Source organism: Megascapheus bottae, chromosome 8, assembly GCF_031878675.1.
Source record: "Megascapheus bottae isolate mThoBot1 chromosome 8, mThoBot2.hap1, whole genome shotgun sequence".
NCBI classification, from domain to species: Eukaryota; Metazoa; Chordata; class Mammalia; order Rodentia; family Geomyidae; genus Megascapheus; species Megascapheus bottae.
In genome coordinates, this window is record NC_143516.1 from 5,191,985 (window position 1) to 5,219,829 (window position 27,845).

Genomic DNA, 27,845 nt, shown 5'->3' on the forward strand with positions numbered 1-27,845 from the left:
GCGTGGTGGCTCACGCCTGTAATCCTAGCTACTCAAGAGGCTGAGATCTGAGGACCAGGGTTCAAAGCCAGCCCAGGCACAAAAGGGCCTAAGACTCTTGTGCCAGGAGTTTGGCCTAGGGGTAGAGTGCTTGCCTAGCATACACTTAGACCCAGGTTTGATTCCTCAGTACCACATACATAGGGGGGAAAAAAAGCTGGAAGTGGTGCTGAGGCTCAAGTGGTAGAGCTCTAGCCTTGAGAAAGTCCAAGGACAGTGCTCAGGCCCTGAGCTCAAGCCCAGGACGGGCAAACAACAACAAAAACCTGACACTCTTATCTCCAATTAACCGCTAGAAAAAAACAGGAAGTGGGGCTTGGCTCAAGGGTAGGGCGGTAGCCTTGAGCTGAAGAGCTCAGGGAGAGCACCCAGGCTGAGTTCAAGCCCCACGACCAACAAAAAAGGAAGGAAGGAAGAAAGGAAGGAAGGGAGGGAGGGAGGGAGGGGGGGGGGAAGCAAAAGAATGACAAACAAGAGTGACCGCAGCCAAGAAACCAAAGCCAGAGGTAGAGAAGCTGGATGAGGTGTGGGCGCCCCCTTGGGGCCTCAGAAGCTGAGAAAGGGACTTTGGGATCTAGACTCCTCCCTGCCACATACTGGTCCCTAGTGGCCCAATCTCCAAAGGAGGGTGGCACCTGAGGGCCTCGGGTCCCATTCAAACTGCATCGCGGCAGCGTCTCAACGCTGGACTGGCAAAAAAAAAAAATTTAAAAAAGATGGCTGCTCAGTATTTCTCAGAAGCTGTGGGTAGAGGCTCAGTCGAGGCAGCCGTATCTGTGCACGTTCTGTCCTGAAAGCAGTGATAGCTCACCTCCCTGCCAGCTTACCCAAGGCAGTTGGTCCCTGCAGAAGCCCCTCCGTACCCAAAGGGGGAATGGCTTGGAGCCCCCAGCTCTGAGGATCAGAGACTTCAGCATCACGTAAACCTTTGTAAAACCCCAGAGGACGGATCATAAAATCCTTCAAGGAACCAAGAGGGGCACAGTAACTTGCAATCCACACGAGGAGTCCCTCCATTGTCAAATGCCCTAGGGATCCCTCCCAGTGTGGATAATACAAATGCCACGGCTTCTCCCCCGACTAACCTAGCAACAATCAAGTTTAATTTACAGATTCAGTAAAAGATAACTTACAACCAATTCCCTCCATCTCTACATAGGTTGTTTTTTGTTTGTTTTGCATTACCTACAGCAGTCCTTTCCGGCTTCTCTTTGTCACGTGGGACTTGCCAGCAATGTTCCTTGACTTTGAAGTCACTAAGTAAAAGGGGGAGATACAGGCACAGACACAGTGCAGGTAGTCAAGTCCTAGTGACGAGAAGAGTGGGAAGGGAGTAAATACAGAGAGGCCTCACTGGAAGCAGGGGACACACAAGAATCTATTGCTCAGAATGGCATTCAATGTAAGCTCGGTTGGGGGAATTTCCTATTTAATACCTGTGAACCACATGTGACCACAGGTAGCTAGAACTTAGTATGAACGGACGGGAGAGTTTTGCTAATTGGAACTATCTGCTTTCATGTCAATACGTAGGTACCTGTTAATTATTGATTAGTCATTTAAAAGGCAGACTTGTGGATTTATTCAGGAGAACACATCTCATGTTAGTGTGGACTGCAGCGTAGGAAGACACTATCACTGGAGTCCACATCCATGGTTTTGCCCACTGTAGAGGAAGACCCTGGGAGAGCAGGAAGTTCAGCTGCAGACAGAGCTGAAGGTAAATCCCTATAACTGCAAACCACGGCTTAAAGTACTGGTCAAGCAGGACACTGAATTACAACCCACATCCTAAACTTTTTTGAAAATAGAACAGAAAAGCTGATCCACAAGCACAGGGATGTTTTCACAACACCAAAGGGGAGGGGGAAAACAAAACCAATTAATAATTTATCTTTTATTGAAATTGTCGAATACTTTATATTACAGTAAAGTTGATTGGGGAAAAATGAAGAGAAAAATCAATTTTAAAAAATACATTTATGTTGAAATCAAATAAGCCAGCCAAATCAGGCACAAACCAAAGAACTCTGCCGGTGGTTTGCTTTTCAGTATGTGAATACCACTGCGCCTATGTACAATTCTACAATGCGAGGACAGTCATTCGTTGAACACCCAGAGAAAGGAATCCCCAGCCAGTGACCTGCCCTTCTGTCCCCAACCCCTGGCACCACTGGGGTGCCCGGCCCACCCCGGTCCTTACAATTTCCGTAAGTTGCACACTGTGCAAATTAAGGCTTCTTATAGGTCGAACGATTGATAAACACTGTTTTTTTTTTCTTTTCTTAAAAAAATAAGCACAGTAAAGGTGGCATATGATGAGAACCTGAAAAAAAGGAGACCTACAGCCCAACCTAAAAAGCGGTTATTTCCTCTGACACCCATCTCCAACCCCGCGCCAAGCAATCTGGTCTTTGGGCTGATCGCATTCGTGAGCCACAGAAAGGCAAGGCTGACACCGGGACTGGAGGTGCCAGGCAGAGAAAGGTCCGAAGCCACCCCTGCCGGAGGCAGAGCGTGGACAAGCCTGCCCAGCCTAGCACGGAAAGCAAAAGACAAGCCAGACTGCAGTTTGCCAGCTCGGATCAGCTCCCAACCCACAAGAAGTTGCCGTGCCACGCGGCTTCGCCTGCCCACCATGCCTGGAGCGCTGTGCCTCTGCCGGCAGAAACGGGCTGGGTTTTTTTCCTTTTTCGCAAACCTGAGTAATTGTCAAAGTCAATAAATAGGGGGAGAGAATTAAAATGCTAACATATAAATGGTCAAACACCCTGGAGGGTCTAAAGCAGCAAGGGGTTTTTTCAGACACTGCCCTCTGTTCTGAGATGCAGGGGCCCGGCACGGTCAGGAGTGCACAGCAGCGAGGTTGTGAACGAGGACGGGCGAACCCTGGGCACGAGCGCCGCCCTGTGGCCAATCCGAGCATGCGCGTTCCGAGGACTGTAAACAATCTCGAAGGAGCGGGGCCTGCTCGCCTCCACCCTCCCCCCCAGCACAAAAACTCTTCCCTTTTGAAGCAGTTTTTGTTAAAGGCAAAATTCTAGAAGCGTCATCGAGCTGAAGTCTTATTTGGTTGGAGGTGCTTGGCTGTCCCGCGGCTCCCCGCTCTCCTGTAGGCACCACGGATTAGATGTGTAAGAGGTCCTCGTCACTGTCATCGTGGAAGGAGACCAGGGCGGACGAGCCCGCCGCCTGCCGCTGTCCCGGCCTGGACTTCCCTTTCCTGCCCTTCTCGCCAGGGATCAGCCCCGCCCAATCGTCCTCCCTTTCCCGAGAGGCTCTGCGCGCTGCGTTCCTCGGCGGCTGGGAGCTTCCTGCTCCCGCTCCTCTGCCCGAATGAACTTTCACGTCAGGGATGGTCAGGACCTCGTCCTCACTGTCCTGCTCGTCCCCGTGCAGGGACGAGAGCGCCTCGGCCCGCACAGACTTGGTGGTGATGTGCCCATTCTCCTGCCCTTCCTTCCCCAGTCTGGGAGCCGGCAGCTGGATCTCCTCCATCAGCCACTCGGTCTCGTTCTCTCCGGTCTCCTCTTCCTTGTTCACCTGCAGAGGGAGCAGAAGCCACTGAGCGTAGGAGATGCCTGATCCACTCCGGGCCTCCCCTGCCAGCCTGAGCCGCTGCCCCAGACCCATCCCAGGCTCTGGTCCCAGGGCCCCACCAGGCCTGCTTGACTCCAGCCTAGGTCGCTTATGTGGTAGGGGCAGGGGAGAGGGCAGCCTCACCGCAGGAAGTCTGCTGAGTAAAGATGCCAAGGGCTGGCAGGGGCCTCAAAGCCAGGTAGGCAGGCCACCAAATCAGCAGCGACCAAAGCAGCCCCGTCACTCAGCAGTGCAGGGGGAGAAGGGCTCCTCCGGGTAACAAGGTGCCCTATGTATGCCCATGAAAGGGGACCTCTGTGTGCAAGAAGAGACACGGGAAGGGCTCAGGTCACAGCGCACTTCCGGGAAGCAGTCTGACAATGCGTATGGAAAGCCAGCCACATGTTTCTGTCCCGACCCAGGTGAGACCCCTTCCGGAGGGTTTCTGAAGGAAATCACCCAAATACTGCGTGCACAGTGACTTCAGCAGACATAGTCAAAGAACTAGGAATGGCATAGTGAAAAATACTCTTAGGCAAATCAGTGACAACCACAGGAGAGGTGTGGAGGGGAGGCGAGCAGCGCTGGGCGGGGAGGCGCCGCCAGGGCCCCCGACCACACCTTTGAGTATTTGTAGGACACGCTCGAGCTTCTCCGGCAGCAATTCGTTAGCTTGTTTATCACCGTTTCCCTGGGAGGATGAGACAAGGGTTATTCCAGGGAGAACAACTGGGGATCAAGGGCACCATTCTGGGCAGCCACAGCCCAGCTTGGCCACTCCAGATGGCCCGGCCACAAGAGCCGCTGTCAGACACTCCTCCACCCCACCCAGTGATGGAGGCTGCTACAACAGCTACAAAGCCACGTCTCCGTCATGGCCTAGTGGAGAGAGGACCCGAACTGTTCCATCTCTCCAGTCACAAGTTACCCGACATTGTGCGTGGAGAATATAAGGTGTGACCAGGACAGAGCCAGCCTGCCAGCCTGCCTGCCTTGGCTACAAAAGATCCACACTCGTGCTGCCATGATGATGGCATCTGACACCTTCTCCCTGGCTCTGCCTTTAGGGTTATGGACACCCAGTCAGTACTGGACCATGTCCCCAAGGCCTCTGTAGGCCTTCACGCGACAGCTATCTTCATCGAGAGAGTTTCAGCATGTTATAGGTGAGAAAAGGGGAGCGTGTTAACGTGTGGACGACGCTATCCATCTTAGGACAGATGAAGCCAGTGTCCTAGACACCTGCAGGAAGACCAGGAGTTCATGGTGCACGTCCACACAAGATGCCCAGTCAGACTTGGACAGGGCACAGCTCTGCCAATCATCCACTGGGCCCTGCAAACAGACACTTAAAAATGTAGTGGGAGGGAGGGGTGCCCACATGTCTGCTAGTCCTGGGGCTTGAACTCAGGACCTGGGCACTGTCCCTGAGCTTTTGTGTCCACTTGAGATAGTCTCATGGACAGGTTTCCTGCCTGGACTGGCTTTGAACCACAACCTCAGATCTAGGATTAGAGATGTGTGCCACCAGCACCCAACACGGCATTTAAAAAGCTGTGGAGCCGGCTGCCCCGCCCGAGAGCTCTGAATGGGCACCTTTAGGATCTACGCTGCTGTGGGCTCAACATGAGCTCCGAAGCCCTGAACCCCAGGACTTGCTGGGACCGGTGCGCCCGGTGCCCTTCTCACCTCCTTTCCTTCTTGTGGAGCAACAGGGCCAGCAGGCAGCCGGTCAGGGCCACCAGGAGCAGGCTGAGGATGGCCCCCACCGCCTGGCTCCTCTCCGAGAGCCCCTTGTACTCGGGCCCGTCCAGGCCACTACTCTCGCCATCAAAGCCCACCCTGAGAAGACAAGGGAAGGAGAGAGGAAGCGTGTCACTGCACAGTGCGGTATCCACAGCAACGCCCGGGATCCCTGGTTCCCCAGCCCCGCACACCTCATCCCCACCCAGGGAGGATGGCTGCTGGAAGGGTTCTTGGGCATGACTTCGAGGCAGGGGACAGGCCTACAGACACAGGCGAGCTCCAGCACCACCAGCGTCATCAACTGGAAGTAGGCCAAGAGAGCTCTTCATTCAGGGCCCACCCTCACCTCCCACTCGCTGCCTGCTAGCCTGGGAGGAACCACCCAGAGAAAGGTGTCTCCCGTGGCCGCTCCGCCTTGGGGCCCAGGCCCGCCCTCCCTGGGGAGGAGGGCTTTGCCCTGCACACCAAGGCTTTCTTATTAAGTCAGTGAGGTCAGGGCTCCAGCCAGCACAGACAAGGCGGAGCTGAGCAGACCACGAGCAGCCTTTTATCTCAAGCCTGGCCTGCCAGGAAACCCTGCCAGCAGTTCACCCACCAGACCTGTGGGCAAAAGCAGCACACTTGCATGGCAGAAGTAGTGAACAACATAAGGTTGACACAATCAAGACGAAAGTCCTTCTGCTTAGAAGCTCAAGTCTGTGGAAAGACTGGATGCAAGCTTCCTGGTCCCCAGTCACCCAGGGCTGTCCCAATAGCAAACAGCGGGCAGAGAAGGGCATGAGAGGCGTCTCATGAGCTACACTCGGGACAGGAAGGGAGGGACAGAGGATGCCTGCCATGCATTGAGGAAAGTAAACACATATGTGTGGTTTGAAATGAATCCAAATTAATTGGGCACTAGGGCAAGTGACAATGACAGCTGCTCACCACAGAGCCTGCTCCAGCCAGCAGCACCCACGAGCATGCCGGCACACCTGCCACTCATCACTGCTGAGTACCGAGGGTGCTTTAGCTTCCACCTCTGATCTCTGCTTTAAACTGTGGGTCACATTAAAGCACGCTGTCGTTTCTAAATGTGCCTCTGCATTTCTGTCTATTGCTTGTTCTTGACCCCTGACTGAGCTGCCTCACACCACATGACACAAGTCCTAGGAATTTCTATGAAGGCCCCAGGTGCTGGAGCCCAGAAGGAGATCTCCATAAATTAATTTGATCCAGCTTCTTCGAAGTTGGGTCTGTAGAAAGTTTCCCATTCATTCAACAGAAAATCCTGCATTCTAGTTCAAATGCAGTTATGCTCCGTAAAACCAGTGCTAGGACAGACTGTGCTGGCATGCGGGGAGGAGGTACACACAGCCCAGTCCCTAGGAGACAGGAGACAGAGAGGTGAGAGAGGGCAGAAGACACCACTGGAAAGAGAGTAAGGGAAAGGAAGACACTATACAAAAGGAAATGTACTTGTTACCTGACTCATGTAGTTGTAATTTCCTTTGTACACCATGTTACAATAAAGTAATAGTAACAACAACAACCTATAACCTCCCCTAGTTTGTTTCCTTTTGGACTTCCTGAACCTTACAGATGGGGACATGAACATGTCCACAGGTATTTTTTTTGTTGATCCTTGGCATTAAACAAACTATCCTCTCCAAATTAGTAATTAAAACCAATCCTGACAGCTTCCATACCCTAGAATTCTGAGTGCTGGTTAGTTCTCGGCCTTTTTGGCTTCTAACAAGGCTTAACAAGATGCTGGCAGTGGCTGAAACCTCTTCTTGATGCTTAACTGGAACAGATCTGTTGCCACGCTCACCAGGAAGTTTTTGTGGCTGGAGCCACTCCAGCCACAGGGTGACAGCCGTGGAACCAGTCTACACCAAAACCTGTCAGTGTGCTGACCACCACTGGGGCAGGGGATGTCCAGGTGAGACCCTGTGATGGTTTTCTCTTATGTTTTCTGTGTATGCTTGGGTATTTTACAAAAAGACAAGAGGAAAACACGCACACAGAGTGCCAGCTGCCCGGAAGGCTGGACTCACCCGAGAGGACACACGGCTGCAGTGTACCAGGAGAACAGGTACTGGCAGTCGGCCGTCTCATGGTAGAACTCAGGGATGCCGTCCTTCACCTGAGGGTCGCAGTGGAAGAAGATGGTGGAAGAGACAGACTTGGTCTTATCTTTCCCACACTTGGAGGAAGACGTAAACACGATGTCCAGATCGCCATCTGTCGGCAGGAAGAGGAACAGCACTGGGCTCAGACTGCACAGAGATGGCAGAGCTCCTCGCCAAAAGCCTGCCTGCATGCTGCCTTCCTTCACAGCTCAGAAGTCACTCACCTCACACAGGGAGTCCCTGTCCCAAGTTCAGGGGCAGAATTTAGTATTACCGGAAGAAGCCTGGCCTCTGTCCTTGACCAGTGCTGTGAATTTGGAGTGGTGCTAGCCAGCTACTGTCATTCTACCTGGAAACTGAGACCAACCATATGCGCAACTAACCATCACCCTCGTACAATGGCGCCCCAACAGGAACTCTGGAATGGAGGAGCAGGGGCAATACTGCATGTAACCATGTCAATGATGGCTGTGGGGACCCCCGCATGAGGAGAGCATCAGCAGCTGTGCACTCAACCCCTCCTAGACCCAGCCCTTGGCAGGCCTCCCTCCATGCAGGTGATTGTGCTCTGCGTCCTGGCAATCAATCACGAACTACAGCTGCCAGTGAGCGCTGTGAGGTTACCAGGTGGGGGCCAGGTGTGGGGACCCCAGAACCTGCCAGTGGTTAAGACAGTGAAGGGAGCCCATGTGGACTGTCCCTTCCTGACTCAGTGGTGGCTGGGCCGGCAAGGCTGAGGTGAGAGTGCCATGCTAGGGGGAGGTGCCCACAGAAGGGAGGGGCCCTGTACACCCACTCGTGATCAGCCAGGGTGGTTCTGCAGCGAATCGCTGCACTGGTGAGGAACCAGGATGAGAGGGAAGCCTCACCCTCCCTACCAGAGGGAGCCTCGCAGGGCTCGTTCTTGCCCACTAGAACATGTGGAGACTCAAATTTCTTCATGGTGTGGATGAAATGAACCAAGCGAAATGGTCTGAAGGGGGTTTTCTTAAGCAAAAATGATTACAGGTCAAGCATGGTGGCACACAGCTGTAATCCAAGCACATGGGCAACAGGAGCCCTGGAAGTTTCGAGGGCAGGCTGGGTTACCCAAAACAAACTAACAAAAATAAACACATACCAACGCATGCATAGAGGCATGTACATGTGCATCTCCTGGAAGCTGGGGATTCTGGGATGTCTTACAAAAACTTATACAAACAGTGGGCACTTATGTAAAAAGGTGGCTTCTGAAGGGGGAGGCCATGGTCCAGGTTTAGGAGCAAGGTGGGTGGGCTCTGGCATGCCAGCCTGTGGAGCAGACCCTGTTCAAGCCGCCAGGTGCCAGGATGACCTGGAGTCCCTGAGGAATTTGGTGGCTGGAACTGTACACTGGCAGGTACAACAGCCTGGAAGACAGGGCCAACAGCTGTCAAAGACCTTCAAACCCTGTGGAAGGTGCTTAGACTTTCCTTCTCATACAAAGGGGAACCCGAGAGGATTCGGCAGTGTTCCTGAAGTTACTCTAGCACTTCCTACCAAACTGGGTATCTGAGGAGTGTGAGGTATGAGAGACAAGGAGAGGTCACTGCAGTGTGCAGAAGACAGAAAAGTTCACACGCGGTGTGTGTGCCATGACACGGGATTACGGAAGGGAGAGGGTGGATCTGGGCTCCTGTCCCCTGCCGACCCCATCCCAGGTCACAGCATGAGAAGTACACACGCCCAAGTGCTCCTGACGGTCCAGCAGCATAGCAGCAAGGGCGCTGCGTGTGTAAATTTGTTCTAGCACTTGAATGCCCCCACCCGGCCCCAATTTTAAAACCTAAAAAGCATAGAGCGACATGGCGCTGTTTGAAGCAAGTGCGCCTGAGCTGAGATGCCTTTCGGGAATGTGATGGCAAGGACCGGCGGGAAGGCTGCTGTGCACTCTCAGGCACTGCCTCTAACCCTTGACAGACCACCTCTTGACCTTCCCTACTGTCACTTGAGGCTCCAAAAGAACCACAGGGGGAGGCCGGTCTGTGCCTCGAGGCAGCATGGGTCATGCTGTGAGGCGCTCACACTGAGCTGCGGGGTCTCACAGGCGGCCGAGCAGCTGGGACCAAGTGTGCACTGGCACACCACAGCAGTCCAGGGGCTCGCTTCACAACTGACCGGAGGCTGCAGCAGCCAAAGCGAGCTGGTGGCAGACAGGTGGGCGCCCTGCCCCCGGGCATGCTCAGCAGGGGCGGCCTTACCTTGCACGTAGTACTTGGTCCTGTCGGCCGTGCCCACTTTCCTGCTGAAGTGCTGGTCACTGGGCTTCACCTGGCAGATGTTGGCTCCGGAGCACGCAGGGTTTGTGGAGCTGGTGATGGAGGACAGCTGGATTTCGTACAGGTAGCTGTCACCGTTGGTTCTCATGTCACCAGAGGCACTGAACAGCCTGAGAAGCAGGGGGGCACACAGTGATTTGGAGGTTCTATGTGTCGCTTCAACAGAGTTCCAGAGCCCTGGGCTTTTCTCCTGCGTCCCCAGGGACTCCAGGATAGCAACCCCATGCAGCAATCACGCTTCCCCCAGCTTTCTGGCACACCTTCCTTAAATGCTAGAGCTGCTGTCCCCAGAACTGTGTGTAGCTAGCTCCCTCGCCTCTCGCTCCGCTGCACACCTCCACTGCTACAACACTTCAGGACAGCTCTGAAGGGCACAGCTGAGGGAGGAGGAGGAGGAGATGGGGGCACAGCTGAGGGAGGATGACCTCCACAACCAGGCCAAGCCAGGACACACCTGCCTGGCTCCCAGCATGGGCTGCGTCCCACGTGCCTTGAGGAATGCAGGAGATGGAGGCGCTATTTTATACTCCCCCATGCACCATCTTTGGTTGATAAGCCTCAATCACTGAGTAATACTCTCTTTGGTTTAAATACACAGGCCCGCTCATCTTGAACTCTTCCGGGCAGGGAGGGTGGGATGCTGGCAAGTGTTTCACTCACTTGAAGTAAATGTCCCCCAGGCTGAAGCTCTTGCCGTTCACAGGGTTGGTGAGGGTTCCATTCACCATCCGCACCTCCTGAGGCCGCACGGCACAGGCGGCCCTCGAGTCCCAGCGGAAGTAGTAGGTGCAGCTGTCGATGTCAAATCTAGGAGGAACACAGGCCGTTACCCCCCGGCCGGACAGAAAGGGATAGCAGGACACACACTTGTCTAGCCTGGAATAAAGTCGCTAGCTCTCAGGTCAGGTCAGGCTGGCGGGGTCCCGAGGCCTTCCCAGCATCCCTCAGGGCCCCCGGGGGTGTGGGGGGAACCCGGGGGCTTTGACTTAGGAGGGGTCTCTATTCACCCAAGGTCACTAGCAAGGTGATCACTGGTGCAGTCTGAATCGGGATGAAACACTGCACCACTTAGACACGGTCCAATGCTTAAAGCTGGAGAGATTCACGCTAGAGATGCATGAACTTACGACTGACAACTCAGAAGCTGAAAGGCCTCTGACGACCGCTGGGACTCCCCTTTTCCAGCTCAGCTTCCAGAAGGAATGGCCTGTTACCGTGAGCAGCTCACATCTGCCTCCTGCTGGCACATGTGTTCCCAGAGAACATTCCCAGGCACAGTACCTGGCCTGTCGCCTTACCTCTTGAACGCAGGCCTGCCCACCGTCTTGGCACAGGTGAGCTCTATCACAGAAGAGGCGGTCTTATTATCACCGCACACGTAGCCTTTGGAATACGTAACGAGAACTCTGTCGTCTGCAACAAACCAACAGTTGAATGAGGTTATCTCCGGTGCTTTATAAAAGCGTCAGAGGTAGAAGTCACAGTCCGCCTTCAGGGCCAGGACTGAATGAGTGGCTGTCAGCACCACCAGCGCCCAACCCGGGCTCAGCCCAGGCGAGATGGACCTCATGAAAGGGAGCTTTATGAGACGAGGTGAATGGCCGCATTGAAGGAGGAAAAATAAATGGTTTCTATTTTTAACAACTTAAAAAGATTAAAACAACACTAGCAAAAATGAGCTTCATGACTGGAGATGCCGACTGAGGGTCTCAGTCTCCTTCGCCCAATGTGGTGTTTGGAAGTTTCAGGATGTCGGAGGGCGGGCAATGGAAAGACTTCAATCAAGGTCAGGAGCATTAGGAATCCACCTTCATCTAAGTTCGGCACCACTCAAAGTTAAGTCTCCTGCCAGCTCCCCTCTTATAACACGTCAGAGGATAACGTGAGACGCCAGAGACAGACACCACCTTCTGTGTCTGGGGCTTTGTGGCTTAAAGTCGAGCTCTGTCTGCCTTGTGAAATCCTTTGCTTTTGTGTGCTAAATGGGAAGTACCCCAGGGGCTGTGGTAGCCGGTGTCAACCCAGCCACTGCTCCGTAGGTAGACCCCGGCGGCTCTCCGCCACCCACAAGTCCTCCTCCCCCGGGCTCCCGGGAAAGACTCTGGCCGGCCCATGTGCTAGATAACCACCACGGGTGTGCTAGGTCTTCCTGTGTTCCGCACAGAACACAGGCCAAGGGAGCAGGGGCTGCAAGGGAAGCGAGGGCAGACTCCTGGCATTCAACCCTGCCCCAGGCCCAAAGAGCTGAAACGAGAGCCTTCAGTACTGGGTCTCTGTGTAATACTCTGAAAGACATTTTCTGCTGTTGCAAGAAAAAGTATCTGAGCTGCCACAAAACGGGGTCAAACAATGCAAGGTCTAGTTGGATTAGCCACCCCGCCGCCCACACCCCAGAGGCCTTCCCTGCGAACCAGACTCTACTGACTTGTGGAGTAGACCTGAATTTCCCATGCTGCGCTGGAGATGAGACTCAGAGGTGGAGCGCTCACTTAGGCAAGGATCCACCACGGCACCCCAAACACCAAAACAAACTTCTGCTGGAAAACTGATCCCTAGAGGCCCCCTCCATCCTCAGCCCTCTAGCCAGGTGGAGATGGCAGCAGCCGTACTGGAAAAGTTCTCCGGCAGCAGCTGACTCGCTGGGGATCCGGCACTGCCGGCTGCCTGGCGACCCTCCCTCCACTCCCCAGCTGCAGGTCCTGGGCTCGGTTTCTCGCGTAGTTCCCCAGGATGCGCTTTCCATTTAGACATCTCAGGCCCACTTATGCCATCCAGTGGCATCAGCAGGCCTTGGGGCTGATGGGTAAAAGCGAATGGTGGTTCTCTTCTTCACATTTTTCAAGACTATGAAAAATTTGTAATCTAAGCAGCAGTGCCTCATGCTTATCATCCTGCTCAGGAGGCGGGGATCTGAGGACCATGGTTCAAAGACAATCTGAGTAAAAGAAAAAAATATCTCCAAGATTCTTTTCCAAATTAACAAGCAAGAAAGCAAGGACAGAGGTGTGACTCAAGGGATAAAGTACCAGGCAAGCAAGCCAAGCAAGTGCCAGGTCCTGTGTTCAAATCCTAATACTAAAAGGAAAAAAAATGTAGCCCTGGTTTTCTTTACTGGGCAATTGCCCGGCTTTCCTGAACACCAGTGTATGAGTGATGGGTTCAGAGTTTCCAGAGCAACTGTGAACACCCTGACTGGTGGTCAGAGCTACCACTAAGTGGCATTTATTGTCATGAAAAGACAATCACTGAGAAAAACAATCTGGAGTTGTCGACTACAGCCCAGGCCCGCCCGTCAGAACACCCGCAGCCTCCTTGTCCCAACCCAGACCCCGTTCCTGGAACCACGTGACAAGACCCCAAGTCTTACCCACAACATCCAGTTTCTGTGTGTGCACGAGTCCCAAGACTTGGACTTGGCCAGAGGCGCTCTTTTTGCAAATGCTGGCTCTCTCAGAGCAGCCCAGGGGCCCCTTGTAAACTTTCTGGCACAGGTTTATGAAGTACCTGCAGACACACAGGAGTGGTGAGGAGGGGAAGTGAAGTCTGCCCTGAGACACCTGAAATAACCAAGTGCTCCAATCCCCACCCTGCTCTGGACTGAAGCCCACACAGCTATGGAACTCGGCAGAGGGCACCCTGTACCCTGCAGTGGCCCCATGAAGGTGAAGCCTGCAAGTCTTGCCTAGAAACTGCCCACAGCGTGCACACCCTGCAAAACTCCAGTGAAGTCTAGTCCAATCCAGCCAGGCCAGCTTCTCTGTTCCCAGGGGCTCTGTCTCTCCTGGCATTCCTACGCACAAACACAGGGCTTCGAGCAAGGTACTCACGAGGATCCTTCGTGGACGAAGTACCAGGACCCCGTGAGCGAGGAGAGCAGCCGCAGGTCATAGGTTTTGTGCTTGTGGATGAACTTGCACTCCATCTTCTCGGGAGGACAGACCACCTTGGTTCTCCACTCAAAGGTCACCTCACACCCATGAACTTCGCTCAGCACCTGCGGCCTTCCAACGTCCTCCTTCTCGTCACACTTAAATATGATAGCAGACGTCCGGTGGCTGTTGGCTGAGCAGCAGTGTGGACACCGTGAGGGCCCAGCCTGTGCCAAGCTCGCCTCCAACCCTCCCCGTTCCCTGAGCCACCCAGCATCCACGGCCAGTCAGCCATGCCCAGGCCTGCCCTGGCCTGGCCTCATTCCTGTCAAACCTCACTCCAACAGACTGGCCCCAAGACCCCACAGCACGAGCACAGTGCTCAGAGAGGCATGCAGTCTTTGAAGCCTACTAAGGCTAACAAAAAAGCACTAAAAAAAAAAACCCCAGATGGCCGGGAGTTTGGCCTAGTGGTAGGGTGCTTGCCTAGCATGCACGAAGACCTGGGTTCGATTCCTCGGTACCACATACACAGAAAAACAGCTGGAAGTGGTGCTGAGGCTCAAGTGGTAGAGCTCTAGCCTTGAGAAAGTCCAAGGACAGTGCTCAGGCCCTGAGCCCAAGCCCAGGACTGGAAAAAAAAAAAAAAAAACAAACCCAGAGCCCAACGAGCCAGGAGTAACAAGCTGTCCACATAAGCCCTAAAACAGGCCGTCCCCCGACCCCTGCCCGCACACCCGCTCTGTCTCTGATCCCTCAAGAGAATTGCATGGGCTCTGCACCTGCCCCATCTCGCCCTCTGCATCACGGTGGGTGTGCCCTGCCCCATGGCAGGGCAGACACGACACACCCCTTGCGTTTCCTGATACCCTAGAGCCCAGGACAGGTGGCGGTTGAACAGCCACTCAGCGCCCACTCCACTGCAATGCGCCTGCAGCACTGCGCCCTGGCACCACAGAGGAAAGGGAACAAGCGCCAGAGCCACTGCTTCAATTGACCCACACAGGCCTCAGTGCCGGCCCAACCAGAAGGCCACCGCCTGCTGCCCCAGGACCCCGGGCACCACACTCACGTGGTTTGCAGAAGCCCCACTCGAGGTCTCGGTCGTAGTTTGCAGTTGTGCTGCACCAGAGCCTCGCCCGGCTCTCCAGGATGCACTCCTCATAGCTCTTGCCATTGAATACGAAGGGGAACACGCAGGGCTCATCGTGCACGGTCTCTGCAATAGGAAGTCAGCGGACGTCTGCTGTGCTGTGCCAGGCCTCACCACACGAGGGCACCTGGCGAGGAATCCTAAGGAAGCTGGCCATGTGACAACCAGGATGCACCTGCGGAAACTCAGCTCCACCAACCCACTGCAGCCCAATGCATGTAATGCACAGTGCCCACACCAGGAGGGAAAAGAGGCAACAGCCAAGGCTCAGCATCCAGAGATGGGAAGCCGCTGCCACGTCTACTTTCATGTTCACCAGGAATTTCGTTTTCCCGCTGTGAAGCTTTACCTGGAGGGCAAGTATCGCCATTGACGTAACTCAGAATGACAGCTTCGTCCTGGTGTCTGTAATCCAGCTGCATCGAAGCCAGTCGTCCAAAGGACACTCCCTTGCTCCCGGACAGCAGGCAGACACCACCGTCCTTGCAGCCTCCTTGCTCTGGGCCAGCGGCTGCAGCACACACCCCCACGCTGTATGTGCGAGAGTCTCGGGTCACCTGTACAAACACCACACGTGGCCATGAACAGAGCAACCGCACAGCCACGAATCACAGCGGAGGCTCAAGGACCACTGGGCTCAGCCCATGGGGGCTCCACCTCTATGCCAGAGCAACCTCCTCCTCCCTCCTGCCAGAAGAGCTGCGCTGACTGTCCTCGCCAGCAAGGCCCTGGCAAGAAGGGGCTCACCTCACCTCCCTGAAGCCCGTGTTTCCTCACCTCAAACCATGAGGGGCTCCATGGGACCAAGTCAACGAGCAAGCAGAACGTGCACCTGGCTTTCTCACCTACTTTTGGCTTCCCCAGGTTCACAGCTGCCATACATGAGGCAGAGGGCCCTGGGCCTGGGCAGGAAAGGCCCTAACCCAGGAGCTGGGGTGCTGCCCACAAGCACAGAGTCTATACCGGTGGCCAAGTACCAGCTCTCGTCTACAGGCAGGCACAGGGCCTGGGGGCCTAGTCTCTACGTGTTCATGAATGAATGTACTCCTCACATCACCAGGCGCTCAGGCACCGCGACCACACCTCACTCATAGCCAACAGTCCACAGACGCAGAGGCAAAGGGCTTCAAACAACACCAACCACATGGCAAGAACTGCTGAGTGGGGGCTGGTCCTATCACCCCTTCTTCCATCTGGTTGGCCGCTCAATCTTAAAGCCAGCTTGGCGAGAGCGGATTTTTTGTGGACTTCTGCTGGCTGCGCTATTCAGATCTGATCCTGCAGCCAAAGGTTTGTGGTCCCATGCATGACCCTAAGCTGCCTTCCCTGTTCTCTGCGACAGCATTTCGCTCCCTGCCTTATCAGCTCACCTGATCCTCACAAAGCCCTGAGTACTGAACTCCTCTGATCCTCAGGATTAACTGTGCTCAGCCACGATGCACAAACCTCCCTGCCCAGAGACCCTGGCTGCCACTAGAGCCCGCCCTCTACATGCTGCCAGGTACAGCTTCTGAAGGTAACCGAGCAGCAGCAAACCCTCTGGGCGGCTCCGTGAAGGACTGAGGCCATGGGAGGACAGCCTTACCTTGAAAGTGCTCTTGGAAAGGCTGGACAAGTTGAAGCTGTAGAGCAGCTGCTCATCCGTCAGGGAGCAGCCTTCCATTTTGACTTCATCAGGACAGACAATTGGCGTCTCCCACTCAAACACAAAGTCACACTCACTGGTCCTTATCAGCTTGGGAGTTCCCTGTGTGGAGAAAAGTGGTAGTCTTCAGAACACACAGTTTAAGCTGGAGTTGGTGATGCACATCTGTAATCGCAGGACTCAAGAGTTGACATCAGCTTGGGTTATACAGTGAGACCTTTTTTTAAAAACAAATAGCAAGCCAGCCCCGTGGTTCACATCTAGCTATATGGGAGACTGGGGTAGCTTGGGATGATAGTTTCAGCCAGTTCAGGCAAACAAGTTCAAAAGCTGGGCTTGTAGTGTATGCCTGGCACGTCAGCTCTGGCAGGAAGCATACAACACGATGATCACATCCCAGGAACAAGCCTGGGCAAAAGGCAACATGTTATCTCAAAACAGCAAGCACAAAACAACTGGAGGCACGACTCGGTGGTAGAGGGCCTGTCTAGCAAGCACAAGGCTCTGAGTCCAAATTCCAGTATTGCCGAAAAAAGACTTCTCTGGAAGTCACATGTCCCAAGGTAGCGATGTCACCTGCAGATGTCTTTTGTGTTTTTCTGACTTGTCAATTTGTACGTGAACCATGGCAGGTTCCTAAATGTCCGACTTACCGCTAAGAAAATGTGTTACACGAATAAGAAGATGAGTTTTGAGCCACATACACGTCATGGCCAGTGCCAAGTGACATTTCTATAGGAAAATGGTCCCTGTTTTTGCATCAACGCAAGCCCCTGGATAGGGGAAATGTACTTCCTTACTTTATGGATATAGATAAAGCCAATCAGCCCGGAGGCAGACCCTGCAAACCAACGTGTCCTTCCACCCGCGCGGACCTGCAGAGCAGTGATTAGATCTGACAGGCAATCACTCACCATGCTGACGCCTCTCTTGCAGTGAAACGCAATGAGTGAGGTGTAGTTGAAATGCTTGTCCGCTAAGCAAGGAGTACTACTTTCAAAGTTCAGGTAAATCTCATTGGATATGGGATTGAGCTTTGGAGGGCCCGTCACCCGGCCAATGTCCTAAACAAAGGACAAAGCAAGCAGCGGTTGAGGAAATGAACTCTTCCCAAGGTTAGAGTACTAACAACAATTCAGATTAGAAAGGTCATGCTTCCCTTTGTGTTGCCAGAGACGCCCCAGTGGGGTATCAGTGTCAATGAGTGACACTCAAGGCGAAGGTTTAAGCAACGGAAATTCCTGTCTACATTCATCTCAAGGACATGACACTGTCCATGTTGCAACAGTGGGCGGCAGGAGACGAGCAGTGGCCCAGCCCACAGTCCTAAGGCTCACTCCTCATTTTAGCCTCCTATAACCTGCCAGGCGCCTGTGTCAGCCCAGCTCAGCAGGGCCGGGTGTGCGTGTCCTCAAAGGGGGCAGGTCTTGTCCTCTGATTTTTCTGCTTAGCATAGCTTGTGACATACAGGCGCTGCTCTCGGTAAGCCGCTTTCAGTGAATAAATGAGTAAATGATGGCTTGGGGCAGGGCGCAGTGGTAGACCACCTGCCTAACAAGTACAAGGCCCTAAGTTTAAACCCAGCATTGCCCCCCAAAATAAAACTAAACCAAAAAATGGAACAGGAATAGCCAGGAAAGGTATACTATGATGAGTATGTGTGTGTATACGAGTCACTATGTGTATTTTATGTGTATGAGCAAATGCATGCATATGCATGTATGTATGCTTGTGTGTGAATGTATATGTGTACATGCTGTACGTGTTGTGAGCATGAATGCACGTATGTGTGAATATATGAATGTGTCTATAAATGTACACAAGCATGTGTCCATGCATATGTGTGCAAGATTGTGTATGTATGGCTGTGCAAATTGGTTCTCGGCTGCAGGGATCCTCATTGATCACTATGGGCAAGTTCAGACCATGTGTCTGAATGTGATATGAAACGTTTACAGTGAGGCAGGGTGCAGAGCAGAAGATCTCTCCAGACTCACCCAAGTAAGTTTCCCTCGCTTGTTCTGTCAGGATGTTATTCAAGGGCTTCCTATCAAACCTGGTTCCTCTTGTGCTCAGCTCAGATAACTTCTCCCCTGCTCCTAGCGTCCTCTGCACCAGTGCCTCACAGTGTCCATCTTTATTTTTATTTAGTTTTGCCAGTCCTGAGGCTTGAACTCAGGGCCCGAGCACTGTCCTTGGGCTTTCCTCAAGGCTAGAGCTCTGCCACTTGAGCCACAGCACCACTTCCAGCTTTTTCTATGTATGTGGTACTGAGGAATCAAACGGGGTCTTTGTGTGTGCTAGGCAAGCACTTTACGACTACTAGGCCAAACTCCTGGCCCCAGTGTCCATCTTTAAAAGGACACATAAAGATGTCCTATGCCAGCTCTCACCCGCTGAAGCACGGACAGCAGAGAAACAAGGGCTGCACCCCCAGCTGCTGCCATACTCTGCAGGTACTGGAACACCTGGAGCACTGCGTAACATGTGAATGTACCTCACAGAGGTGACAGAGTCATGGGGCCAAACACTCCGCTGTCACTACGCCTGCTCTGGCCCATGCGGTGACTCATCACCACAGAAAGGGTGTGCATTTCACACGTGGTTTAATCACACAGGCATTCTTAAAAACTGAAACAGAAGCTATGCCAGTGTTTCCTTGCCACTTGATCTGGATGCTGCTCTTGCTAGGAGTCTAACGAAGTCCTCACAGGACCTCTTCCTTGCACGCTCGCACTTTGTCAGCCACTACTGGCTGGTAGTCGAAGCACAAAGCTCTGCAGTCATCTTCCCCTACTGGACCCAGAACACACACCAGTCCCACTAGCTCACTTGCCACCCTTTCTGCTGGCACAGTTCTCTAGGGCAGGCAAGCAGCACAGTGGAGGTCACTCACAAGAGGGGGCCCACTGACGGGGACTTTGCAGATGGCAGCGCCGGCAGGGCAGGGCACTCCATGCATGGGATTCAGCGGCTGGCAGATGTTGATGTAGAAGTCAGGGTTGGTGTCAGAGGAGTCATCCTCACTCTCATCGTAGGCTTCATAACCGCCGGTGCGGTGGATGAGAGGGGACAGGTCAATGACGGAGCTTCCGTTCCTTACAGAACATTCCATCTGGTAAACAAGGATCGCATTTGAGTCTGTGCTTTCCTAATGACTGCGGCAGCTATCTTCCCTCCACAGAACTCAAAAGCTACTCTACAGAAGCACCAGAGGGAGGCTGCGGGGTGGGTCTCTACACGGGGCACCACAGCCTCGGGAAGTCCACATCAATTCTACGACAGTCAGGTCCTGAGAGCAGCTGGAGCTGCTGAAGCGCTGCACGCAAGAGCTGGGCATGGCTAGCCTAGCGGGGTCTCCATACTCACGGCTTGCTCACAGGCCAAGGGTGTGTGCCAGGAGAAAAAAAGTGTGCACGTCTGCTTGTCCAGAGAGATGAGCACAGGCCTGTTGGTGGGTCCAGCTTCAGGCCTGCACACGAAACTGATGACACTCTTGTAGCTCAGGCCGGATTTAGAAGGGCACGGGGATCCATCCTCATACACCAGCTGCAAGACCTGATCCACGTAGCTCAGCTTCGTGCTGGCCTTGCCCACGCTGATCCTGGTCTGTCCAAAGCAGGCACCTGCAGCCCACACGAGAACCAGGCACCATGGGTAGGGCTTCAGCGTCAATGTCCAGAGAGGACTCTCCGCAGGCGCACAGCTAGAACTTGTCACGAGTGCCTACGTGACATTTACTAACATTACACGCTTAACACTTCCTCGTGCAGCCACTACTTCCTGACCGTGGCAGATGCCCTCATCTAGCCACAGACCACAGTAGTTCCGGCAAGGCCAGCCCCGGGGATGGGAGAGTCAGAGCAGGACAGATACGACACTCACCCACTCCTGGAGCACAGTTCTCATTGTCCCCACAGATACTCATGTACACGAGCCCCTTCTCACTGTAAGCAGCTGTGAAGCCAGCTCTGCTGCTTAAGGGACTCAGGTCGAACAGGTGTCCTGCAAGGAGGAAGGTGTGGGAAGCAGAGTGACTCTGGGGAACTCGGGATCCGGAAGTCTCTGGCCAGAGTGGAGGCCCCAGCTCCAGGCCAAGCTCCTTGCCTCTGCCCCCCACCCCCAACTGCGCTACAGTTGCTGATTCCTGTGGGTCTAGGGATTCAGCACTTGAGCCTTTCTGGGCCCCTAGCAAGGGAAAGGACAGGAGCCTCCTCCACCCACCAGACGGGCTCTGAAAGGAACTGCTCCGGAGAGCACTGAGCCCGTGTCAGGAAAGCGTGCACGATGAACACTTGGAAAGGCAGCCTTCCACCACTGAAGGACAACTAGGCACGGGTGAGCAGGGCCAATCCAGGAACTGACCCAATGTGACCTGCGCCCACGGAGCACTCCAGACCGGGGCACCCGGCACTGTCCTGGCTGGCCCCATCCCTACCTGTGCTGGGATTGGTGACCTGGCAGTCATTGTGCACGTTGCGCTTCACAGGACAGGCCGCAGCCGTGGGCCAGGAGAAGGTGTACTCACAGTCCTGCACAGAGCTGACAAACAGGGGCCTGGAGTTCTACGACAGAGCAGACACGCCCTGAGTCACACGAGCCCACCGCCACGAGGCAACGCTGCTCCTTAAAACCCCATAAGCACAGCGAGGCCTGCGGGGGGGAAAGGCCTCCTGAGGCGGGGCACAGACTACACTGGCAGAACCAGAAGGCTGGCAAGAACAGCATGTGCAGCCCTCACACGGCACAGCACAGCACACATGGCCCCTCGGCCGCAGGGAATCCATTCAGGCCACACAACATCTGCTTGCTGCCTGCACATCAACCAGGGAAAAGAGTGAGCTCAAAGGGAGGCTGAGGCCATCGAGTGTCCTGGGCACACACCAGCACTGACCCCTGCTGTCTAGCCTCACACCTCTACACTCACTGGAGAGACGGCTGGCGAGGGCTAAACCACGTGAACACTCAGCACCCGCCACAAAGAAGCCCCTACTCGGAAGCCAGGAGCCACGCAGCAGCTCTGCCTGCCGAGCTCCACCCCCAGCTGCCTCCAGACAGGAGGCTCTCTGGGGAATCCCAGGCTGACTCGAGAGAATCTGGATTCTAAGCCCATACTGCTGGGCTGAGCAACTGAGCAGCACAGACCATGGTGGCGCCGGCCAGTCCTCTCGCCCCAGGGCGCCACACTGCCACTCTGGAAACGAGGCCACCAGTTCCGCTGGCTCTCAGACCTGCTCTGTCTGGAAGAGCCAACACTCACCACTTGGCTCTCGCTACAGGTGAACCGAATGGTAGTTGACTTTCTCCGAATCTTGTCTGGACACAAGTCGCCATCTGTGTACTTCAGAACAGTCACCCCATCGCTCCACTGAGGGCCGTCCCCGACCCGGCCAAGGCTCACAGGCTTGGAGCCATTCAGCAGACACACAGCTGCCTCCGGAGGACACGGCTCTGCCACATAAGACACAACAGTCAGCTGCAGTGGCTGGCTGGCAGACACTACCTGCAGGCAATGTCAGTGGGGCTGTGAGACGTCACGTCCCTCCATGACTTGGCCTGGCACCTAAGCCAGTGCACAGGTGGAAACGTTCAGGGCCAGGTGGGGCACGCGGGGCTGGCGGCTGGGCCACTGTCTGGGCCACTGCGGGGCCTCATGTCCCCCAGGCCTCCGTTCTGTTGGTGGGGTGCTGTCTATGGCCTACTTCCCTCTAAGAAGTTACCAAGAACTGCTAACATTATACTCCCCAGACACCCAGACATCTGCTCTGCTAAGGGCCAGGCAGGGACAATGTGAGAGCCTCCAGCAACCCCAGGAAAGGGGCATGGCCTCAAGTGCACCAAGGACAAAAGACAGGTTCTGTGGCCAAAAAAAAAAAAAACAAAAACAAACAAACGTGGGGAGGGGGGAGAAGAGGAGATAAAAGGGGGAGGAGGGAGAAGTGGAAGTGGGGGGGGAGGAAACGCAGGAGGAGGGGGTAGGAGGGAAGAGATGGAGGAGGGAAAAGAGAGGAGAGGAAGGAGGCAAGAGGGAGGAGATGAAGAAAGAAGACGGAAAGCAGCAAGCAGAGCTGAGCTGAACTGTTAGCAATGGGCCCGTGGCATCTCCAGGGAAAGGGACCTAGCTCCTCCCCAGGACTCTAAGGGCACTCATTCCAGAGCATGCCCCGGGCCACACACACCTGCTTCCTCCTTCTCACCTCGGCACCAGGCTTGGAGGCCATACTAGGGTCTCATGCCCCCCCCATCTCCCTACTCACTCGCTTGACACTTCTGTTTGCATCAACATTTTATGCTCAGAAGTCCCCAGAAAGCCCTCAGCAGTCACTGCGCCTGCACTGCACCAGGTCCCAGTCCTCCTCCTGCTGCTTCTCGGCCTGGCAAGGCTGCCCCCACCCTCAGCACTGGGCGCAGGCCACACCGCAGAGCGTCTCACCAGAGCCTCCGGACTGCGGCGCCAGTGACTTGCACACGTTGATGAGGTAGTGCTCAGTGGCCCCTGTCCTGGTCACAGCCTCCCAGTTGTCACTGTACCTCGACAGTGGGGAGAGATCGAAGGAGTTGCCGGCCGCATCCCTGTAGGAAGAGGCCATGGTCGGGCCAAGTTAGCTGGTGACATCCCCTCCCCTCCACCCGGAAAGGCTGACGTGCGGTAGCTTGTCCCTCATTCCCCAAGTCAGACCTTGCCCAGAGACAGACCCCCTTTACCGGGTCTCTCTCCACCTCGGGCAGAACCAACCACAATGCAGACCTGAGCCTTGTGCCTCACTGGAACAAAGCTAAACCATCTCTAGCTAACTAGGGGGCATGCTGTCAGGGAACAGGGCAAGGAGGACAGCCGTCCATGAGCCCAGAAGAGGCACCAGCTGACATACCCAGGGCACATCCGGCCTGGCCCCTCCCTGGAGCACTCCCTGGCATGGACAGTTAGGGAGCACCAAGCATGAGCCTGTACAGTACTTATGTGAGCAAGGGCCCAGCCAAAGGCAGGTGGGCAGCTGCAGACCCCACTTCAATAGTGGTGAGGCTGACAAATGGGGTTATATTACTCTAAAGATCCAGGAAAAAAAACAAAACAACAAACCAGGAGCTATGTGAAGGGCAGAGAAAAGGCTGAGGGAGAGAATGAGATGGAAATTATTTATTCCATGTCATTCTATGCTCTGAATTTACTATCAAATCTTCCTCTGACTTACTCAATTCTACCTAGCACACAAATATTTCAAGGGAACAAAGCCTCACATACAAAGAAAACCAAAACTTATTCCTACACTTGTGTCAAAAAACTGAAGACAGCCACAAATGATGTTAGGAAAATGGCTGCAAGAATCAGAATACCAAGAATAGGTCACAGGGGAACAGTGGAGAAGCCTATGTATTTGATGAAAATGTTTATAAAATATGAGCTGGAAAAGGTAAGTACAAAAAAATCATGATTTCAAGTTACATGACCAAATGTATGCAACTGTATTACAATTACTACATAAAACACAGATCGCACGCAGAACGCTGAAGGAAAATATAAGGAGAGTAGCATTCAGGGTGGAGCGTGGTTCAAGAGGTAGAGCTCTTGCCTAGCACGCAGGAGGCCCTGAGTTCAAACCTCAGTACCACAGAAAGGCAGCAACTCTGACAAAGTATGTGGTGAGCACATGGCTCATTAGAGGTGGTGTCCTACATCAGAACCACCACCAAGTCCCTTGGCGATGCAGAACGCCCGGAACCAAAACCCGGGATCACCAGCCATGGGACGAATCCGCAGGCCTCGGAGGTAATCCACAACTATTCAGAGACTTTCACCTAGCCCCCAGAGCTACTGAAGTCACAGGGAAGAAAAAAGTCAATCTAGCAAGGGAACGACAGCCAGAAAAACAGCAGAGTCCTCGTTACATTGCTTCACATCCCACCTCCCCCCCCCCCATGCGTCCCTCTGTCACCCCTCCATTCTGTAATGGCCAAGCCATCCTCATCAGTGCCTTGAAACAAGCAGTGTGTGGAGAAGAGGCAGAAGCAGGATCATGGCCCATGCAACCTCTGGATCCTCCTCTCCTGTCCCCTCCATGCGTGACACAGAATCATTAGGCACTCATGCTCACATAGCCCCATCCTCATTTCAGTTATAGAAAGGACAGACTAATCTAATCCTGTACCCAGGTCATTTGCTGTGACAGTCAAATCACACCACACCAGTCCCAATACCCCACAGGTCAACCGCACACATCTTACTTGAAGGAACACTCTGTCACATTGAAGGGTGGGCAGGCATACTGGGTCCGCCACTCAAACAAGTAGGAGCAGTCTGACGTCTCCTTCAGAAACACGGGCTGGAAAGTGAAGAGGGATGGACTGAGAAAGAAGCGCCCAGCTTTCTCAGGTTCTCACTTGGAGTCACACGGGTAAGACGGCTCAAAGGGCCATGTCCATGAAAATCTGCACAAGTGCATTTACGTTTTGTTGTATTTTTTTTTTTAAGTAATGTACTTAAGACTGAGTTTCTGAGAGACTTTGGAGGCGAGAGCGCGCGTTGTTCCCGCAGCTTGAAGGGCAGGCGTGTTCCCCGGGGCCCTCCTGGCAGAGGCCCACCTTCTGTGTGGTCCGGTCACAGTAGAAGAAGATGGTGGTAGAGCGCTGATACACCCGATGGCACGTGTCCCCCCCAGTCAAGTTCATTTTCAACAGTCCATTTTCGTAAGTCAGCTTCTGAGTGAAGAGACCTGTTCACAAAACACGCCCCGCAAGGTTCAGATCCATAATCCTTACTATAACCATTGTATCACACACGCTTGCCGGGTCCTGACCACGTCTCCTCACGAGAGTGAAGCCAGAACAGAGGCCGAGAACAGAGGCCACAGCGCGGGGACAAGCCAGGGATTCGCTTCCCCCGCAGACTCACCACCCACAGCTACCTCAGCCTCATCACTGAAGTTCTCCATCTAAATCTGGCCCGGGTGCTAGGAGGACTCTCGAGAAAGTGCAAGTTAGCCCAGGTTCCTCATTCTTCTGCCTCAGCCTCCTCACCTCATCTAGCTGCCCTGCCAGGTGCACAGCCACACAGTCTACTGAGCTCAGCCCTAGAAGGTAACACTTCCTCAAAACACCCAATGCTAGACAGTCAGTCACCAGTGTGCCCCCACAGAGTCACAGCGAGGCAGGCTCTTGGAGCCAGAAGCACTCTGAAGGCACTCCTCAGTGTATGTTCTGCTAAGGGAATTACGAGGCCTTGGAGACATGGTATATCATTCACATGTGGTAACTCCTTCCTACTACAGAGAAATGACATTTCCAAAAGCATAACATCTCAATGTTTTAATCCTGTTCTTCTCAACTCAGGTAGAAAGAGAATCACGGTACCTGCCACTTTCTGGAAGCCCTGCGGCCCTTTCTTTTCCTGGCAGGAGGAGACAGCCCTGGCCGGGTCGTGGCTGGGGCAGACGTTGGAGGACAGCTGCCCACAGACTCGGAAGTAGTAAGTGTACTCGCCAGCGCTGACCATGGTGTCACTGAGGCTGAGGGGCTTCAGGTCATATAAGTTGTTGTGCCTGGGGTCTTTCACCTGACAATTATCTCCTTCAAGAACAAAACAGATAGCCAAGGGCAGCTCTGTTATACACACATCCAGAAGTCCAGGCAAAAGAGTTTTATGATTCTTAATCAAACAGGAACTAAGTCACGTCTGTCTGATTTTATTTTGTTCATATATAATACAAACTGACTGGCAGACAGCTTTAGAGAACAGCTCGGAACGTCAGAGGTTAAAGGCCAACTTCAGCAAGCAACCAAGTCTAACCTTCAAACCCCATGTTACGGTCTTTAAACATGAAAACCTACGAATTTGTCAATCCGTGTACACAAGGGAAAGGCCCTTGGTAAAATTAGCAAATGTGCTGGAGTCAAAACTCTAGTAAAGAAGCCACCACCCATACAAAGAGCTCTATGATCTCCCCGGGGGGAGCTCACCTTCTTCTCTGACCACAGGACAAGCCTCCACCGTTCTCCAGATAAACACGTACTCGCAGTCATACAGGAACTGGAAGGTGGGCGATCCCTGTCGAGAAAACAGCAGCCTCAGTGCTCCCGCCTACTTATTTTTATTTATTTTGCCAGTCCTGAGGTTTGAACTCAGGGCCTGGATACTTCTCCTTGAGCTTCTTTTGCTCAAAGCTAGTATTCTACCACTTGAGCCACGGCACCACTTCCAGCTTTTTCTGTTTATGTGGTACTGAGGAATTGAACTCAGGACTTCATGCATGCTAGGCAAACACTCTACCACTAAGCCACATTCCCAGCCCTTGCCTATTTATTTTAAATGGTAACCACAGCTAATACCCCATCTTTCACCACCAGGAGCCAGGCAGAAAGTAAACAACTATGCCCTGCAAGAAACAGAACATTCTAATCCAACCCCAGCAATGGCCACACGCACAAAAACAAAGGCAAGCCCTAAACCATGCAGAAGACTCAGAGTTAACTGTCCACTGACAGCATCTGCTGTGACGCAAGCACATACCGATGTCTGAGCACACTCAAACATGATCCTGGTAGAGTAGCGCTGGTTCCCACACATGTCACCGTTGACATACAGGATACTCAAGGACCCATTGGCAGCAGCTTGTGGACTGATCTGCACAACACCCAGGTTCCAGCTGTTGTCTTCTGACACTAAGCAAGACCCTACTGCACTGCCTGGGAGAACAGAAGTTTGGGGTGTGGGTGAGAAAAGGCTGGCCTTGAGTGAACCACTCTCCAACAGTCCCCACAATTCAGAATTAACTACACATCAACAGCACTCACCATGGCATCCAGGAATGTAGGGGAGAGGGTTGCAGACACTCAGGTAGAAAGTGCGCTTCTTCCCGTCCACCAACGTGTCCACGGCAGTCCACGGCTTCCTGACTGTACTTAGGGCACTCAGGTCATACTCATTTCCAGCGGGGTCTGAAACAGAGAAGGGGCTAGAAAGCCTGCTTCCACCTTCCACCAGGACAAGGCCACTGAGGTGTGGGCGTGGTACCTAACTGTGGACAGGGCCTTCACCTACAGAGATGCACCGCTTGTCCCTCTCCACTGCCCCTCACTAGGAACTGTCATGGCCAAGGCTGCAGACAGCCCAAGGACCAGCACCCACCTGCCACGCAGGGCCCAGGACCAGGATTTCACTCATTGCCCAGGCAGGGCCCCGGGTGCAGGGCAAGGACTCTGCTCACTTCAGAGGCAGGGCGCAGGGTACTCTCTCAGGTTTTTTCCTACTTTTCAAAAATGAACCCCTGATAACTGTGTACTTGATTCTTTTTGTCCTTTCTCTGTTCTTGAGCAGCACCCTACTCCAAACTACAGCTTAAAACCGTTCATTTTATGAATCTAGCATCTCTGAGTTGCAAGATACCTCACAATCACAAACATCTCTAA

General features: G+C 53.8%; 1 protein-coding gene across 1 annotated transcript in view; it reads right to left on the reverse strand.

The window, feature by feature from the left end:
- Positions 1 to 1,921: 1,921 nt before the first annotated feature.
- Positions 1,922 to 27,845, reverse strand: part of Igf2r (insulin like growth factor 2 receptor) — an 83,222-nt gene continuing 57,298 nt past the window's right edge. Inside the window, exons 24-48 of the mRNA XM_090337874.1 lie at positions 27,231 to 27,374; positions 26,947 to 27,122; positions 26,397 to 26,484; positions 25,791 to 26,006; positions 25,023 to 25,153; positions 24,666 to 24,763; positions 22,876 to 23,015; positions 21,703 to 21,893; positions 20,881 to 21,007; positions 20,328 to 20,447; positions 19,812 to 20,068; positions 19,339 to 19,557; positions 17,357 to 17,506; positions 16,383 to 16,544; positions 15,147 to 15,354; positions 14,717 to 14,863; positions 13,603 to 13,837; positions 13,143 to 13,279; positions 11,074 to 11,188; positions 10,436 to 10,582; positions 9,698 to 9,885; positions 7,404 to 7,590; positions 5,308 to 5,460; positions 4,240 to 4,309; positions 1,922 to 3,582 (exon numbers count right to left, since the gene is read on the reverse strand). Of these exons, the coding sequence (XP_090194000.1) occupies positions 3,166 to 3,582; positions 4,240 to 4,309; positions 5,308 to 5,460; positions 7,404 to 7,590; positions 9,698 to 9,885; positions 10,436 to 10,582; positions 11,074 to 11,188; positions 13,143 to 13,279; positions 13,603 to 13,837; positions 14,717 to 14,863; positions 15,147 to 15,354; positions 16,383 to 16,544; positions 17,357 to 17,506; positions 19,339 to 19,557; positions 19,812 to 20,068; positions 20,328 to 20,447; positions 20,881 to 21,007; positions 21,703 to 21,893; positions 22,876 to 23,015; positions 24,666 to 24,763; positions 25,023 to 25,153; positions 25,791 to 26,006; positions 26,397 to 26,484; positions 26,947 to 27,122; positions 27,231 to 27,374 (4,223 nt within the window). The 3' untranslated portion in view covers positions 1,922 to 3,165. The remainder of the gene's footprint in view (positions 3,583 to 4,239; positions 4,310 to 5,307; positions 5,461 to 7,403; positions 7,591 to 9,697; positions 9,886 to 10,435; positions 10,583 to 11,073; positions 11,189 to 13,142; positions 13,280 to 13,602; positions 13,838 to 14,716; positions 14,864 to 15,146; positions 15,355 to 16,382; positions 16,545 to 17,356; positions 17,507 to 19,338; positions 19,558 to 19,811; positions 20,069 to 20,327; positions 20,448 to 20,880; positions 21,008 to 21,702; positions 21,894 to 22,875; positions 23,016 to 24,665; positions 24,764 to 25,022; positions 25,154 to 25,790; positions 26,007 to 26,396; positions 26,485 to 26,946; positions 27,123 to 27,230; positions 27,375 to 27,845) is intronic.